Raw genomic sequence first — 17,544 nt, 5'->3', positions numbered from 1 at the left:
ATGGGCATCATCAGAAAATCTACAAACAGCAAATGCTGGAGAGGGTGTGGAGAAAAGGGAACCCTCTTGTACTGTTGATGGGAATGTAAATTGATACAGCCACTATGGAGAACAGTATGGAGGTTCCTGAAAAAACTAAAAATAGAATTACCATATGATCCAGCAATCCCAGCACTGGGCATATACCCAGAGAAAACCATAATTCAAAAAGACGCATGCACCCGAATGTTCATTGCAGCACTATTTACAATAGCCAGGTCATGGAAGCAACCTAAATGCCCATCAACAGATGAATGGATAAATAAGTTGTGGTACATGTATACAATGGAATATTACTCAGCCATAAAAAGGAACGAAATTGGGTCATTTGTTGAAACCTGGATGGATCTGGAGACTGTCATACAGAGTGAAGTAAGTCAGAAAGAGAAAAACAAATATTGTATATAATCGCATATATGTGGAACCTAGAAAAATGGTACAGATGAACTGGTTTGCAGGACAGAAATTGAGACACAGATGTAGAGAATAAACGTATGGACACCAAAGGGAGAATGCCACGAGGGGGTTATGGTGGTGGTGTGATCAACTGGGCGATTGGGATTGACATGTACACACTGGTGTGTATAAAATTGCTGACTAATAAGAACCTGCTGTATATTAAAAAAATTCCAATGTATTTATCAATGTGGAATGGGAAAATTTGTTTTTTCAATCCCTATTGTAGTATATGGTAAAGCATTATTTTTGTTTTAGTTGGGCTATGTCTTCAAGGTCCCTTGTGAAATATTTTCTGTTAATATCTTTTCTTGAGTCCTTATGCCTCAGTTTTTGTTGAATAATAAATTATGTGCCATTGTAAACAATTATTCCTGGCCATCTCCGCATATGAAGGCTGGATGTTGTTAGAAAGTTGGATGCATTGTCAGGTTTGTGGCAGAGCTACAAGGATGGGAAATGCTCATCCTTAAGCATGTCCTATGTCCATAATCAGTTTAACCAGACTTATAAGCCTGTAAGTGCAACAGTAGTTTTGCTGTGCTTTCCACTATCTTTAACAGATTAAAATAGTCATTTTTGGAAATGCTTCTTTTTTTTTTTTTGGAAATGCTTCTTATATGACAGTTACACATTTAGAACATTTACCTATTCTTGGCAGTGGTTAAAGAGAAATTGTGGTGAAGAAAATCTTTTTCCTGATTTTTCCCTTGGTTCTGATCCCAACTTTAGGGGCACCATTCAAACTATACCCTTCATGCTTTTTGTCATGTGCTGCCTGGAAAGCCCATGTAGCCTTCCCAGTAAACCACTTAATGGTCTGTAGAGACATCCCTGGCCTTCATGAGTAAGTCATGCTTCTACTTCTTTAATTTCTTAGTATTTTGTACACATTTAAATGTATCTGTCTTTGCTGTAACTCAGGGCCCTGTCTTCTTTATCTCTTTGCCAAAGTCTGGCACAGGTCAGTCAGTAGCATGGCATCTAGAGCACCTCAAAATTCAACTACAAATGATTGGAAATAATCCAATTCATCAGTAGAGAATTGTTCAAATAAACTGTGGTACATCCCCACAATGGACTATCATGCATTTTTTTTATTAGTTTTTATTGGAGTATAGTTGATTTACAATGTTGTGTTAGTTTCTGCTGTACAGCAAAGTGAATCAGTTATACATATATCCACTCTTTTTTAGATTCTGTTCCCATATAGGTCATTACAGAGTACTGAGTAGAGTTCCCTGTGCTGTACAGTAAGTTCTTATTAGTTCTCTATTTTATATATCGTACTGTGTATATGTCAATCCCAGTTTCCCAATTTATCCCTTACCTCCATCATGCATTTGTTAAAAAGAAAAAAAGGTTGTGGAATTAAGAATTTCAGGACATACTGTAAAATTATAAAACAAAAGAAACAAAAAACCAAGGAGTAGTATAGTTTGTGTGTGGTATGGATCAGTTGTCTGTTGCTATAAGAAACCATGCTAAAACTTAGTGGCCTAAAACAATAATTTTGGGGGTTTTTTGGGTTATGAATCTATGAGTCGGGAAGTTCTCCTGCTCTTGCTTTTGTTCATTGATTCATATGTCTGCAAGCAGTTAACTACAGATCAGACTCATTAGGTTAGGATCTTACATGTTTGGGATCAGCTGGCCTTAGCTGGTATAACTCATCTCTGCTCCATGTGGTCTCATCCTCCAGCAGACTAGTCTGGATTTGCTTTCATGGCAGGGTTAGCATTCTGAGACAGGTGTAGAACCAGCACTGTTACACTTCCATCACATTATATGGGCCAGAGCAAGTCAGGGAGCCTGGCCAGATTCAGGGGAATAAGATCCCATTTCCTGAGGCATTGCAAAAGGCATGGTGCCATTCTTAGGGATGCTTAGTTTAATGTAATTATGCTGTCTTTGTATAAATGGGGGTGGGATAAGAATTTATTTTTGCGTTTGCTCATTTGTACAGAGAAAGGATGGATGGATACACAAGAAACAGATTAAAATGGTTACATATGAGGTGGGGTATGTAGGTATAGAAGCAGGGAGTATTTCTTTTTATCTCATATATTGATTTTTGAACCATATAAATGTATACTTATAATACATACAAAAAAGAGAGTTATCTACTTAGTTAGCCTCTGCCCCCCAAAATAGTTCTCTTTAAACCATCACGATTATTTCTTAGTTAGGAATATGATTTGTTTTAAAGAAATGGTAATGGCTTTCTTGGACACCCTGTTTGGAATGATCAGCATTTCTGTACTGTGCATCTGAAAGGTCTATACTCAGCTTATTTTCCTCATAGATGATAATCAGGAGCACTTGACCATATCTTCTTCTACCCAGAGTTTAGCATAGATAAACATCTCAATGGCCAAATAAAATGATTCCTTCTAGTAGATTGTTCATCTGATTCAAGTAAACATGTAAGAGTGTCTACTGCGTTGTACCAGCCATTATTACGTATATTACATACATTTCCCTTCCCAATAACCCTGTGTTGTAAGTATTACCCTCAGAGACAGATGAAGAAAACCATAGTCACACAATTGTGTAAGTGATAGAGCATCCTTCACATCAAGCTCACCTTCTTTCACCTAAACATCCTTCGCACTTGCAGCCCTGGGAGTTCCCCTTCTTTACAGTTGTTTGTGGGTAGCCCGTCCCCTCACATAATTGCATTTTTCTTCTCTCATTTTTATACTTCTTCTATTTATTGTTCCTTTGTCAACCTCAAAGTAATTTTTAAAGAACTGTAGTGGAAAAGCAGTTCATAGTGATTTGTAAATGCCCTCATTTGTGGGCAGTTTATCATACAAGATTCTTCTCAAGTAGCACTTACCTAGGATGTTTGTTTGTGTTTAGTATTACTTTCTCTTAAAGCTACAGAATAATTCTTCTCTTTTGCTTCATGTTTGATTCTTCAAATTCCTGTGTGGAAAGAAAAATCACACTGCCGTCACACAGAAAACTTTATTATTTTGTTCTCTCTTTCATCAGTTTTCTATTTTTATGACATCCATAGCATCTTGCACAATGAAGGGGTAAAATAATTATCCAGACATATTTTTCCCTGTTTGTCCCTCTTCTTTAGCTCAGGTTGTTTGGCTTTACATTGTTAGGTGTTGAATCATGTGGTCGGTCTATTTCCATATATATCCAAATATTTAAAATAACCAGAGCACAGTTATAGAGTGACTAGATTATCAGTTACTTTGAACCTTAGAATCTATGTTTAGGATCAAGTTGAACCTTTCTGATAAAACTAAGGGTTAATTTTCTAGGACTGAATACTTTGTCTCTTTGATTCAAGCAGTGGTGTTTATGGGCTGAAGTCACACTTAAGAAAAAAAAATTCCTTCTCTTTGAACTTTAAGCTTCTCTGGAATTGAAAAGAGCTCAAAATTTCATTGGTTCTTTCAAGGGATCCAGGTAGATGTTTTATAAAACCTAAGTTTTATAAAAATTCAGAAATGAAGTCACTTTAAACGTGATGGCATAAAGGAATGTATTGGCCACCAAGCAGAGGGTTAAAATGCCTGCTTTGGAGTGTACTCCTTATTTACCATCTGAGCAACTGCTGGATTTGTCAGTTTATAAACCAGGATAGAGCTCTCACATCATGAAGTGCATTCTTGCCACCCAGCTTCCAACAAAAATATCATCTTACATTGTACTTGGTACTTTTGCGACTGTTGATTCTTGGATCATTCCATACAGTATCTCTGAGGTCACATGGATTGTTGATAGTATACACATTTTCTTTGGGGAACAAATGTTAATGTTAACTTGCACATAGTCATAAGGCTAGTTAAGTGATAAAATCAGGACTTGACACTAGTCGTCATGTTTTCTGATCATCATTATTCTTTATTGATTACCTTCTTTATAACTATCACTAGCCTAGGCATTATCTCTAATACATCAAAATGAGGCCTGGAAAGGTGAAGTGATGAGATAAAATTCATACAGATTTTATCATTCAGTGATAAAATCGTCATTAGAATGGCGATTCACACCAAACCTCTCAGTCTCTGTACCCATACTTTTCCTACTAGACAAGGGTTGTTGCTTGAAACGTGAGGAATGATACTAGTGTTGAAGGTTTGTGAGTAGTGACGTGAATAAGAGATAGGTAGTTTTAACCTAATATAAACCGTACTCTGGAGTCTGGGTTTTCCCCAGTTTCTAAGCTTTCAGTTGGTATATAATTCAGTGTTCTGCAGTTGGGCTGCTCTTGACTTTTTCATTCTGCCAAGTGCTGACTGCTAAAACACATCTCACTGATAAGCCCTCCTCCGGCCTTTGGCACCCTTGCTGTAAAGGCAGGTGGTCTGAAGAAAGGCTCCCCCTAGGTTGTTGCACACTATACACAACACATAACAGGGCGAGACAACTGTTAGTTCCTTCCTTCTTTTCTCCCCCCGCCCTCCAGAAAGCTGGGCCCCAGATGGAAGAGCTGGAAACGTGTCAACTGTTCTCTGAAGGGCATTGAGAAAACACTGTCAAGAAGAAAAAGGCAAACGCAATACCTAATTAGTTCACTAATCAGACAGGATGACCGTCCATTTTACAAAGAAAATGTCCTGGACAGAGATGGGAAGGGCTGGCAGAGTGTGCTCACATGGCTCTCAAAGACCTACACATTTTTGTCAGGGGATTTGTAACTTGGGGGCATTGCTACCCTGATTGACTTTATATATTCATTATATCTCTTCCCAAAATGTGACCACTGCAAACTAAGGCATAAAAGTAATATTTGGGGATGTTTTCCTCTTGAGAAAGTGCCCTTGAATGTGCCAAGATGCGCCTTGTTGCCAGTGTCATGAATCCTTTTATATGTATTGTGTTTATAACTATGATCTCAGTGAAGGAAAACTTTGATTTAACATTCTCATTTGAACCTTTGGTCTCCATTTCTTGTACTTTACATTGAATTCAGCAGTTATTGGAGAATAAACACAGGGTACTTAAAGGAAAAGTTTGGAATTACTGAGAGGAACATAGCTCAATTTAAAGGTGATTATGGTAGCCATGGCCCTATTATTAACGAAGTAGGTAACAAGTTCCCTTTAATGGGAAAAAATAAGTTTTTGAAGATATTAGAACATTACTCTTCATTATCAAGTCTTCTTCATATTAGCTCAGACCTAATTCTAACATCAAGTTTAATCTACCTAATCTGACTTTCTGGGATTTGTTGCCATCAAGTGTTATCAAACAGCTGCTTATTATGAATTGTCCTCGTAGATGAAGTAGCCTGTACTTAGCTTAGGGTCAGCTCTACTTTTCTTTTTTTTTGGACAATATACATCGTAAATCACATGCTTGGTATCAGAGATGTTGACTCCACTTCATTTTTCTTACTTAGAATAGTTGATATGTATAAATATGTATTTCATCATTCATAGTAATTTATATACAACTGACTGATTCTATTTCCATGGCATGCAGTTGATGCTTACTTGTCTGGACAGTCCCACATTAGCTTTTTTTTACCACTACTACTTCAGTTAATTTGTAAGAAGTCAAGAAAGAATGCCGTTGAGATAAGCTGAATTTATAACCTGGTTTCTTCCTTTCTCAGCCACTATCCTCACTGTTAACTCTAATGTCACATCATCCCTTGACCTTGCTGCCTTGTCTTAGATTCCTAGGATTGCTGTAAAAGTACTATACACTGGGTGGCTTAAAACAACACTATTCTCTCACAGTTCAAGAGGTCAGAAATCCAAAATCAAGGTATCAGCAGGGTTGATTCCTTCTTGGCCTCAGAGGAAGAATCTATTCTATACCTGTCTCCTAGCTTCAGGTGTTTGCTGATAATCCTTGGCATTCCTTGGCTTGTAGATGGCAACATTCCAATCTCTGCCTCCATTGTCACATGCGTTCTCTCTGTGGGACTATGTCTGTCTTCACGTAGTAAACTTCCCTCTGTGTGTGTGTCTGTCTTTTCTCCTCTTCTTATAAGGACGTCATTCATACTGGATTTAGGAACTACCCAGATAATCCAGGGTGATCTCCTCCCCTCAAAATCCTTAACTTAATTATATCTGCAAGGACATTTTTTCCAAATAAGGAAACATTCACAGTTCAAGGAATTAAGAGGTAGACATATTTTGGGGGGCCACCATTCAACCTATTATACTAAGAAAGCATCTTCTTCACTTCTCAGTCCTCTAGGTAAATATGTTGGTATTTCAGATTGTTGTGACTACTTTTCTTTTACAGAAAATTCTGATTTCCATTCCTTTTATTCTCTACAGTTGGTGCTGACAAAAGGGTGCCAGCAATGCCTGGATCGCCTGTGGAAGTGAAGATACAGTCAAGATCCTCACCTCCCACCATGCCACCCCTCCCACCAATAAATCCCGGAGGACCTAGGCCAGTGTCATTCACTCCTACAGCATGTGAGACCTCTTAATTACTTGGGTTTGTGGTTCACCGTGACATTTGGATCTAAATGAATGTCATTAAGCCTTCTATATATACTACTTAACATTTTTTAAATGGCTGTTAACACACACACATGTGTCTTGGTTGTTTCTTTTCTAAGTTGCTTTTTCCCTCTGAGAATAGTACATAGCTGATTTAGGTATTTGGAAATTTAGTAGTCTAAATATTTTGTTTTCATACTTTTTGGCTTGTAAGTATCTATTTTAATTTCTTTGGCTCTAAAATAATGAATTTAAATTATTATATTGATTAATAGGATTCAAAGTAAGTTTCATAAAATGAATGAACTATACTCCAGGACTGTCATGGTAAGGCTTTTTACAAAAAAAATTGATTATTTTATGAGTTTACTAGGGCTGCTGTAACAAAATACCAAAGACTAGGTGGCTTAAACAACAGGAATTAATTTTTTCACAGTTCTGGAGGTTAGAAGTCCAAGATCAAGATGTCAGCAGGTTTGGTTTCTTTGGAAGCCTCTTTCCTTGTCTTGCAGATAGCTGCCTTCTTGCTCTGTCCTCTCATAGCCTTTCCTTGTGCATGTGCATCCTTGGTGCTCCCTCCTCTTCTTATAAGTACAACAGTCATATTGGATTAGGACTTAGGCAGATGACCTCATTTAACCTTTAAGGGCCCTATCTCCAAATATAGTCACATTCTGAGGTACTGGGGGTCACAACTTCAACATAGGAGTTTGGGAGGGGGATACAATTTAGTCCATAACAAATATATTAGACAATAAATAAAAGTTGTTCAGCCTTGCTAGTCACCAAGGAAATGCAAACTAAAACCCAATATAGTACTACATACACCCACAAGAATGTTCAGAATAAAAAAGAATATCAAGTTTTGGTGAGTATGTGTGGAGCAACTTGAACAATCGTACATTGTTTATGAGAAAAATTTTTGGTAGTATCTACTAAAGCTGAATTTCCCCAAACCCTGTAACTCCGCAAATTTAGTCCTAAAACCTCAATTTAAAAAAGAAGGTTTAATTATTTATTGCCCCAAAACATTTGAAATTGAGTAACTGGCAGCTGTAACAATTTGAGCCAAAGTTTATGAAATGAAGTTTGATACCCTTTTTTCTTAAATTGTATTTTTTATCTCAAAGTTAAACAGCCTTAGATAAAGATACTATCTTGAAGTGAAACAGATTTAAACCCAGGCTGTCATTCAGATTTCAAGATATAGACAGTTGGGGTGTGTGTGCGTGTGTGTGTGTGTGTGTGTGTGTGTGTGTGTGTGTGTGTAGTCAACCCTTTTGACCCCCGTATTTGACTATTTAGGGATGAATATGTTTTATTTCAGAAAATGTGATCATATACTTTCACTGAAATTGTAAAACAGCCCGTGTAAGTGTCAGGGTGGCGAAAAGCATAGCAATGTATTATTTTTACAGGTTGCTTCAAAAGAGGGCAGCTCTCCAATGGCAATGGACCTTTCTGTGAACACAAAGAAATGGTACACCATTGCAGCTGACTTTCTGTATTGCTGAGGTTGAGTGTTGAGCCTTCCTTTCCAGTAGCTCTAGCATCCTTCACTGGGAGACACAGTAGAGACACCCTCTTTTTCTCAGCCTGTTAACCTTTTATGCATTGAGCCATACACATACAGCATACACAGTTCATAACAGCTTAGCTAATTATGATATACACAGATGTGTGTTTAATCAAGAAGTAGACAGTCTTTCAAGGCAGTATAATACAAAAAGAAATAAGTATAATTTGGTAAGTAAAATAATGGAAGCATGTACATGGGCAGCACAGAACAAAGTTATTAAATCTAGTAGGAGCAGTGGAGTCTGTCAAATAATGCTTCTTAATACAGGTGATATGTTTTTAGACTTAGTTTTACTTTCTTAAATTTTCAAGCCTGGATATGATTAAATGAAAAATCTGTTGACACTTAGGCACTAGGTAATTTTATTTCATTCATCAGGGAAGAAGGAGCTTTGCCTCCAAGAACATAGCTCTAGAGTTGTGTTCCAAATTAAAACTACAAGAAATGACTGTTAAGAACAATGGGCAGGGACTTCCCTGGTGCTGTAGTGGTTAACAATCCACCTGCCAATGCAGGGGACACAGGTTCGATCCCTGGTCCTGGAAGATCCCACATGCCACAGAGCAACTAAGCCCGTGCGCCACAACTACTGAGCCCGTGCGCTTAGAGCCCGTGCCCTGCAACAAGAGAAGCCACCTCAGTGAGAAGCCTGCACACCACAACAAAGAGTAGCCCCAGCTTGCCGCAGCTAGAGAAAGCCCCACATGCAGCAACAAAGACCCAAGGCAGACAAAAATAAAAATAAATACATAAATTTATTAAAAAAAGGAAAAAGAACAGGCAAATAGGAAAACCGTAATTTATCACATGTATTATAATTTGAGCCGAAATATAGAATGGAAGTGTCCCATGTGGTATCTAGAAAATGCTATATTGAATGACCAAGAATTTGGCACTGTCAAGGCAGAGAAAAACTGATTTTAATGGACATGAATATTCTGAGTGGTCAAAGAGATATATATCTCATTGCAGGAACAGGTCATTAAACCTATAGCCTAGAAAAAAACATTTCTCACATTAACACAACTCTCTACTTTCTGATTATCTTGTTTAAATGCTATATATATATTTTTTAATATAAATTTATTTATTTAATTTATTTTTGGCCGCATTGGGTTTTTGTTGCTGCGTGTGGGCTTTCTCTAGTTGTGGCGGGCAGGGGCTACTCTTAATTGCAGTGCGTGGGCTTCTCATTGCAGTGGCTTCTCATTGTGAAGCATGGGCTCTAGGTGCACGGGCTTCAGTAGCTGTGGCATGCAGGCTTAGTAGTTGTGGCTCGTGGGCTCTAGAGCACAGGCTCAGTAGCTGTGGCGCACAGGCTTAGTTGCTCTGTGGCATGTGGGATCTTCCCAGACCAGGGCTTAAACCCATGTCCCCCGCATTGGCAGGCGGATTCTTAACCACTGTGCAACCAAGGAAGCCTCCAAATGCTATATTTAAATTGACTGCTTAAATTCTTTGGGAACCTGAGGTTGGGAAGGAGGTGTCACATAAAAGATGGGCATGAGTGTCCAGTCATTGGAAATACATATTCTACCAGACTTCTCTCATGCAGCCTATTGCAAGAAGTCTTAAAAACTACCCATCCCTCCCCTTGGCACCTGTAGAATCTAGATGTCCCTTCTCTTTGCTCTTGTAGCACTCATACTCTTCTAACACTTTATGTTATTCTGTTACCATTTTTTACCTGGCAACCTGTCTCACTATAAAGCAACATTGCTGAGGGCTGAAAACATGTCTTGTGTACTCTTTTAACATGTGATTTACAAAATTTAAATGAAGGCAAATGCAAAAAAAGAAGAAATTAGCAGAGATCCTTATGTTTTGCACTTAAACCAAGTCTTTCTTTTAGTGAGCAACGGCATCAACCATTCTCCTCCCACCCTGAATGGTGCCCCATCACCACCACAGAGATTCAGCAATGGTCCTGCCTCTTCCACATCATCTGCACTAACAAATCAACAGTTGCCAGCCACTTGTGGTGCCCGGCAGCTCAGCAAGTTGAAACGTTTCCTCACCACTCTGCAACAGTTTGGCAATGACATCTCACCTGAGATTGGGGAGAAGGTGCGGACTCTTGTTCTAGCACTGGTGGTAAGTACATCACTGTCGACAGCTGCTTGAGTATATGGCTCAGAACTGAAGCCAGCAGAGAGGTTGTACATACTTCTCCTCATTCCCTAACTTGTAGCAGTGTGGCAGATTCTACAGTCTAGATTAGTTTAACTTGTATAATAATGTTGAATCATGGATTTCAGTTGTGGATAATGTTTATCAAAGAAACAAAAGCAAAATCTATAACGTTTTACCGTATTGTTTCTTTTCTTTTTTTTTTCTTTTTTTTTTTTTTTTTGTGGTACACGGGCCTCTCACTGTTGTGGCCTCTCCCGTTGTGGAGCACAGGTTCCGGACGTGCAGGCTCAGCGGCCATGGCTCACGGGGCCCAGCCGCTCTGCGGCATGTGGGATCCTCCCGGACCAGGGCACGAACCCGTGTCCCCTACATCGGCAGGTGGACTCTCAACCACTGCGCCACCAGGGAAGCTCTACCGTATTGTTTCTTACGGTATCAATTTAATTCCGATAAACAACTTTAAATTTCTCTTAAAAGTGAGTTTCAAGAGGCCCACTGAGGTTCAACTAAGTTGTGTTCCTTAATATATTCAGTGCCTGGTGCATTGTTTCCAAACCAGAGAAAAAAGACAAATGGTTTAATTTTCAAGATAATAATTTGTGAAATTACAAGTTTTGTGGTCTAAATAAATAGTATCAAATGGATTACATTCTTCAGCTCCTCGTGCAAATACAATTTCTTTAGGATTTTCAAGGAACAAATTTTTTTTCCATACTGAGTGGCAAATCCATGATATAAGGTAGTGATCTTCTTACATTGACAGCTGGGAGAGGTTTGACTCTTAGTGTATATAAGGGACGAGCTTCCAGTTCTTAATGTTTGTAAATTGAATTCCTCAAGATTTACCTCAACTAAAAGCACACTGTGCTCCTGCATATTACCCTCTGTATGTGATAAAGATGAATCACAGTACTAAACTTTTACCAGGCAGTTCTCAAAGTGTAATTAGGGACCCCTAGGATTTCTCGAGACCCTTTTTGGAAGTCCAGGAGGTCAAAAACATTTTCATAATAATACTAAAATGTTACTTGCCTTTTGACTCTTATTCTCTCATGACTGTATTGTGGAATTTTCTAGAGGCTGCATGACATAGGATGTTGAAACAGGTTAAATGCAGAAGCAAATTAGGAGAATCCGGCTCTCTTTTATTAAGCTAGATAGCAGAGAGATTTGCAAAACTGTACAAACAGTGCCATTCTCCTTACTACATTTTTTAACCATTTTTAAAAATTGAAGGATAGTTAATTTACAACGTTGTGTTAGTTTCAGGTGTACAGCAAAGTGATTCAGTTATATTCTTTTTCAGATTCTTTTCCATTATAGGTTATTACAAGGTATTGAATATGGTTCCCTCTGCTATACAGCAGGTCCTTGTTATGTATCTATTTTATACATAGTAGTGTGTATCTGTTAATCTCAAATTCCTAATTTATTCCTTCCCCACTTTCCCTTTTGGTAAACATAGTTTGTTTTCTATGCCCGTGAGTCTATTTCTGTTTTGTAAACAAATTCATTTATATCATTTTTTTAGAGTCAACATTTAAGTGATAATTGGAATTCCCTGGCAGTCCAGTGGTTAGGACTCTGTGCTTTCACTGCTGTGGGCCATGGTTCAATCCCTGGTTGGGGAACTAAGATTCTGCAAGCTGCGCCACACAGCTAAAAAAGAAAAAAATTTCAGTGATATTGTATGCTATTTGTCTTTCTCTGCCTGACTTACTTCACTTAGTATGATAATCTCTTTCTAGATCCATCCATGTTGTTGCAAATGGCATTATTTCATTCTTTTTTATGACTTAGTAATATTCCATTGTGTGTATATGCTGCATCTTCTTTATCTATTTATCTGTTGATAGACATTTAGGTTGTTTCCATGTCTTGGCTATTGTAAATACTGCTGCTGTGAACATAGGGGTGCACGTATCTTTTCAAAATATAGCTTTGTCCAGATATATGCTCAGGAGCATATGACAACTCTATTCCCACCAACAGTGGGAATGTAAAAGAAAAAGGTTTCTTTTCTCCATACCCTCTCCAGCATTTATTATTTGGAGACTTCTTAATGATGGCCATTCTAACCAGCATGAGATGGCACCTCATTGTAATTTTGATTTGCATTTCTCTAGTAATTAGCAGTGTTGAGCATTTTTCCATGTGCCTGTTGGCCATCTGTATATCTTCTTTGGAGAAATGTCTGTTTTGGTCTTCTGCCTATTTTTTTTTAATTGGGTTGTTTGTTTTTTTGATATTAAGCTATATGAGCTGTTTGTATATTTTGGAGATTAATCTCTTGTCAGTTGCATTGTTTGCAAGTATTTTCTCCCAGCCTGTAGATTGTCTTTTCATTTTGTATATGGATTCCTTTGCTGAGCAAAAGCTTTTAAGATTAATTAGATCCCATTTGTTTATTTATTTTTTTATTTCCTTACTCTAGGAGATGGATCCAAAAATATATTGCTGTGATTTATGTCAAAGAGTGTTCTGCCTATGTTTTCCTCTAGGAGTTTTACAGTATCCAGTCTTATATTTAGGTCTTTAATCCATTTTGGGTTTATTTTTCTATATGGTGTTAGAGAATGTTCTAATTTCATTCTTTTACATGTAGTTGTCCAGTTTTCCCAGCACCACTTATTGAAGAGACTGTTTTTTCTGCGTTGTATATTCTTGCCTCCTTTGTTGTAGATTAATTGACCATAAGGGCATGGGTTTATTTCTGGGCTTTCTGTCCTTTTCCATTGATCTGTGTGTCTGTTTTTGTGCCAGTACCATACTTTTTTGATTACTGTAGCTTTGTAGTATAGTCAAGTTAGGGAGTGTGATTCCTCCAGCAGTGTTTTTTCTCAAGATTGTTTTGGCTATTTGGGATCTTTAGTGTTTCCACACAAATTAAAAATTTTTTTGTTCCAGTTCTGTGAAAAATGCCATTGGTGATTTGATAGGGATTGCATTGAATCTGTAGATTTCCTTGGGTAGTATGGTCATTTTAACAATATTCATTCTTCTAATCCAAAAACAAGGTATATCTTTGCATCAGTTTGTCATCTTCAGTTTCTATCATCGGTGTCTTGTAGTTTTGGGGTACAGGTATTTTCCCTCCTTAGGTACATTTATTCCTAGGTATTTTATTCTTTTTGATGTAGTGTTAAATGGGATTGTTTGCTTAATTTCTCTTTCTGATATTTTGTTGTTAGTGTATAGAAATGCAACAGATTTCTGTATATTAATTTTGTATCCTGCAACTTTATTGAATTCATTGATGAGCTCTAGTATTTTTCTGGTAGCATCCTTAGGATTTTCTGTATGTAGCATCATGTCGTCTGCAAACAGTGACAGTTTTACTTTTACTTTTCCGGATTGGATTCCTTTTATTTTTTTTTCTTCTCTGATTGCTGTGGCTGGGACTTCCAAAACTATGTTGAATAAAAATGGCAAGAGTGGAAATCCTTTTCTTGTTCCTGATCTTAGAGGAAATGCTTTCAGCTTTTCACCCTTGAGTATGCTGTTAGGTGTTGGTTTGTCATATGTGACCTTTATTATGCTAAGTATGTTCTCTCTGTGCCCACTTTCTGAAGAGTTTTTATCATAAATGGGTGTTGAATTTTATCAGAAGCTTTTTCTGCATCTGTTGAGATGATCATATGGTTTTTATTCTTCAGTTTGTTAATGGGTGTATAACATTGATTAATTTGTGGTGACCATGGTGTATAATCCTTTTAATGTATTGTTGGATTCTGTTTGCTGGTATTTTGTTGAGGATTTTTGCATCTGTGTTCATCAGTGGTATTGGCCTGTAATTTTCTTTTTTTTTGTAATATCTTTATCAGGGTGATTGTGACCTCATAGAATGAGTTTGGAAGTGTTCCTCCCTCTGCCATTTTTTGGAATAGTTTCAGAAGGATAGGTATTAATGCTTCTTTAAATGTTTGGTATAATTCACCTGTGAAGCCATCTGGTCTTGGACTTTTGTTTGTTGGGAGTTTTTAAGTTGCTTATTTAATTTCTTTTTTTTTAAATTTTATTTATTTTTGGTTGTGTTGGGTCTTTGTTGCTGCGTGCGGGCTTTCTCTAGTTGTGGCAAGTGGGGGCTACTCTTTGTTGCAGTGCACAGGCTTTTCATTGCGGTGGCTTCCCTTGTTGCGGAGCACGATCCCTAGAGCATGCGGGCTTCAGTAGTTGTGGCTCATAGGCTCTAGAGCACACACTCTGTGGTTGTGGCTCACTGGCTTGGTTGCTCTGCGGCATGTGGGATCTTACCGGACCAGGGATCGAGCCCATGTCCCCTGCATTGGCAGGCAGATTTTTAACCACTGCGCCACAGGGGAAACCCCAGGTTGCATATTTAATTTCATTACTGGCAATTGGCTGGTTCATATTTTCTGTTTCTTCCTGGTTCAGTCTTGGCAGGTTGTACATTTCTAAGAATTTGTCCATTTCTTCTAGGTTGTCCATTTTATTGGTATATAGCTGCTCCTAGTAGTCTCTTAAGATCCTTTGTGTTTCAGTGGTGTCAGTTGTAACTTCTCCTTTTCTGATTTTATTGATTTGGGCCCTCTCCCTTTTTTTTCTTGATGAGGCTGGCTAAAGGTTTATCAATTTTGTTTATCTTTTCAGAGAACCAGTTTTTAGTTTCATTGATGTTTTCTGTTTTGTTTTTCTTTTAGTCTCTACTTCATTTATTTCTGCTGTGATCTTTATGATTTCTTTCCTTCTACTAACTTTGGGTTTTGTTTGTTCTTCTCTAGTTGCTTTAGGTGTAAGTTTAGGTTGTTCATTTGAGATTTTTCATGTTTCCTGAGGTAAGCTAGTATCACTATAAACTTCCCTCTTAGAACTGCTTTTGCTGCGTCCCATGGGTTTTGGATTGTTGTGTTTTCATTTTCATTTGTCTCTAGGTATTTTTTTATTTCCTCTTTGATTTCTTCAGTGATCCATTGGTTGTTCAGTAGCATGTTGTTTAGCCTCCATGTGTTTGTGTTTTAAAAGAGGCTTGATATGATTTCAGGTTTCTTAAATTTACCAAGTCTTGCTTTCTTGCCCATCATGTGATCTGTCCTGGAGAATGTTCCATTTACAGGTGCAAAAAATTTGTATCCTGCTGCTTTCAGATGGAATGCCCTGTAAATATCAATTAAGTCCATCTGGTCTAATGTGTCATTTAAGACCTGTGTTTCCTTACTGAGTTTCTGTCTGGATGATCTGTCCATTGATGTAAGTGGGGTATTAAAGTTCCCCACTATTATTGTGTTACCATCAGTTTCTCCTTTTATGTCTGTTAACATTTGCCATATAATTGAGGTGCTCCTATGTTGTGTGCATACGTATTTACAATTAATTGTTCTATCTTCTTCTTGGATTGATCCTTTGATCATTATGTTTGTTTGTTTGGGTTTTTTTGGCCACACTCCTTAGCTTGTGGGATCTTAGTTCCTTGACCAAGGATTGAACCCAGGCCCTCGGCAGTGAGAGCACGGAGTCCTAATTACTGGACCACTAGGGAATTTCCAGTCATAGCCTTTTTCTTTCTTTCTTTTTCTAAAAAATATTTATTTGTTTATTTTATTTATTTGGTTGCACTGGGTCTTAGTTGCAGCAGGCATGTTCCTTAGTTGCGGCTTGGTGGCTTCTTAGTTATGGCATGCAAACTCTTCATTGTGGCATGCATGTGGGATCTAGTTCCCTGACCAGGGATCGAACCCAGGCCTCCTGCATTGTGAGCGCGGAGTCTTCCACTGCAACACCAAGGAAGTCCCCACATTCTTTATTTTAAAGTCTCTTTTGTCTGATATGAGTATTGCTACTCCAACTTTCTTTTGATTTCCATTTGCATGGAATACCTCTTCCCATCTCCTCACTTTCAGTCTGTATTTGTCTCGAAATCTGAAGTGAGTCTCTTGTAGGCAGCATATATATGGGTCCTGTTTTTGTATCCATTCAGCAGTCTGTCTTGTGGTTGGAGCATTTAGTCCATTTATATTTAGAGTAATTATTGATATGCGTGTACCTATTGTCATTTTGTTAATTGTTTTGGATTTGTTTTTGTAGGTCTTTTTTTCACCTTCTTTTGTCCTCTTCTGTGATTTGATGACTATCTTTAGTGTTGTGTTTGCATTCCTGTTTCTTTTTTGTATGTATATTTATTATAGATTTTGTATAGCAGCCTGTATATATGTTTTTGTATAGCAGGTTTTTGTATAGCAGCCTATATATATATATATACACATGCTTGTTTTAAGTTGCTGATCTCTTACTTTCAAATGGGTTTTAGATACCCTGCATTTGTACTCTGCTCCCCTCAAGATTATTGTTTTTGATATTATATTTTACATCTAATTGTTCTGTGTGTTTCTTTTGTTTTTAAAAATTTATTTATTTTATTTATTTATTTTTGACTGCGTTGGGTCTTTGTTACTGCGCGTGGACTTTCTCTAGTTGTGGTGAGCAGGGCTTACTCTTAGTTACAGTGCGCGGTCTCCTCATTGTGGTGGCTTCTCTTGTTGCGGAGCACAGGCTCTAGGCGTGCGGCTTCATTAGTTGTGGCACACAGGCTCAGTAGTTGTTGCTTGCAGGCTCTAGAGCACAGGCTCAGTAGTTGTGGCGCGTGGGTTTAGTTGCTCTGCGGCATGTGGGATCTTCCGGACCAGGGCTTGAACCCATGTTCCGTGCATTGGCAGGCAGATTCTTAACTAATGTGCCACCAGGGAAGTCAGTTTTGTGTGTTTCTTTTTTTCTTTTTTTTTTTTTTGGTACACGTGCCTCTCACTGTTGTGGCCTCTCCCGCTGCAAAGCACAGGCTCCGGACACACAGGCCCAGCGGCCATGGCTCACGGGCCCAGCCGCTCCGCGGCATGTGGGATCTTCCCAGACCGGGGCATGAACCTGTGTCCCCTGCATCGGCAGGTG

General features: G+C 38.2%; 1 protein-coding gene across 5 annotated transcripts in view; it reads left to right on the top strand.

Annotated features, from left to right (window-relative positions):
• CBFA2T2 (CBFA2/RUNX1 partner transcriptional co-repressor 2) overlaps positions 1-17,544 on the top strand; it is a 169,801-nt gene that overhangs the window by 114,794 nt on the left and 37,463 nt on the right. For 4 of the 5 annotated variants that reach the window (XM_060031052.1, XM_060031049.1, XM_060031048.1 and 1 more), the window contains exons 2-3: positions 6,762-6,905; positions 10,364-10,605. In XM_060031052.1, coding sequence (XP_059887035.1) covers positions 6,762-6,905; positions 10,364-10,605 — 386 coding nt within the window. Of the gene's footprint in view, positions 1-6,761; positions 6,906-7,368; positions 7,407-10,363; positions 10,606-17,544 lie in introns of those variants that run through there. The other variant, XM_060031051.1, reaches the window with a different exon arrangement.

Source organism: Delphinus delphis, chromosome 15, assembly GCF_949987515.2.
Source record: "Delphinus delphis chromosome 15, mDelDel1.2, whole genome shotgun sequence".
Lineage (NCBI taxonomy): Eukaryota > Metazoa > Chordata > Mammalia > Artiodactyla > Delphinidae > Delphinus > Delphinus delphis.
Note: the sequence above shows the minus strand (reverse complement) of the source record. Positions and strands in the feature narration are given on the sequence as shown.